The sequence below is a fragment of the Loa loa genome (genome assembly GCF_000183805.2).
Source record: "Loa loa unplaced genomic scaffold supercont3.2240, whole genome shotgun sequence".
Taxonomy (NCBI): domain Eukaryota; kingdom Metazoa; phylum Nematoda; class Chromadorea; order Rhabditida; family Onchocercidae; genus Loa; species Loa loa.
In genome coordinates, this window is record NW_018110419.1 from 1 (window position 1) to 1,431 (window position 1,431).

General features: G+C 28.4%; 1 protein-coding gene across 1 annotated transcript; it reads left to right on the forward strand.

Annotated features, from left to right (window-relative positions):
- Positions 1–33: 33 nt before the first annotated feature.
- Positions 34–165, forward strand: LOAG_15596 (zinc finger protein; the record flags this gene model as incomplete). The annotated part of the gene is made up of 1 exon (XM_003151086.1): positions 34–165. A coding segment is annotated over one exon (132 nt), but the record flags the coding sequence as incomplete, so codon positions are not given.
- Positions 166–1,431: the final 1,266 nt, after the last annotated feature.

Consider the following 1,431-nt stretch of genomic DNA (forward strand, 5'->3'; position numbering starts at 1 on the left):
ATTTGTGAAATATGCGACAAAAGTTTCATTCAGTCATCCGATTTGCAAAAGCATAGGAGGACTCATACTGGCGAAATGCCGTACATTTGTGAAATATGTAAGAAAAGTTTCGCATACAAAAGTAGTTTGCAAAGACACAAACAGAAACATTTGAAAGAAACATAGCAGCACATGACAAAAATAGGCCAACTTTCACTTGTACTGTATATAGTAAAGGTTACATAACTTGTGAGTCGTTAAAAGTATACAAGAAGAAATATAAAAGAAACTGAGGGGTGCATTTTAAGTTGAAAAAGGCGCTGTTATTTTTGATGTGGCATTTTCCGTTAGATAAATTTTTATCACTTGCTCATTATTTTATTGCTAATAATTTCCTGTTATTATCATTGTTATCGTTTGCTTATAAGTTAATCATTTTTTGCTTCATATGGATATTAGTATCGTTTTTCTTTTTATTTTAGAGAATAAACTTCTCTGCATTGTGTCATCTTCCGCACCTAATAGATAGCTTTATCAATATTCATACATACATAATAAGCAGTTAACTTGCAGACCATATGCAGAAAACTTGCTAGCAAGTTCACTGCTGCAAATTATTGATGAAATAGCGTTGCAATACAATTACTTCTGAGTAACTATAACCAATACAATTAAAAAAATATGCAAATCGTTGTAAAATTTAACTGACGAAATGATAATAAAGCAACAGGGTTTAATTATTCCAAAACTATTACTATATTGTAAATGTTTCCTGATAACATCTGTTTCGATCGGATTTAATCGACAGTGTTGCAATGCACTGGGTTTTGAGTAATTAGAACCGGTACAACAACAGAAAGATAGGAACTGGAATGAAATTGATTGATAAAATAATAATTCATTGATTATATTTGATCAGAACAAAATTCATTGTGCTTTATAAATGTAGTCTAATAATATTTTTTATCGACCGAATATGATCGAAAACGTTGCAGTGCAATTAATTTTGAGTAATTAGAAGCAGTACAATAAAAATATAGAAATTTTCGCGATGTTCGAAGGATAAAATGATAATTCAGTGATTATATTTAATTATTGCAAAATTAACTACGCACTATAAATGTCTTCTGAAAATATCTATTATCGATCGGATGCGATCAATAAAGTTTGCAATTCAATTGCTTTTGAATAATTAGACGTGGCACAATTAAAAAAATTAACGAAATCAGAATTGAAATTAAATAACAAAATGATAATTCACTGATTGCATTTAAATAAAACAAAATTAATTGTGTGCTGTAAATGTCTTCTAATATATATTTATTATCAATGGGATATGATCAGATAACGTTACAATGCAATTATTTTTGAGTAACTAAAAGCAGCAAAATAGAAAAAAATGGAAATTAATGTGAAACTTGAATAATAAAACGACAATTCAGTGATTATATT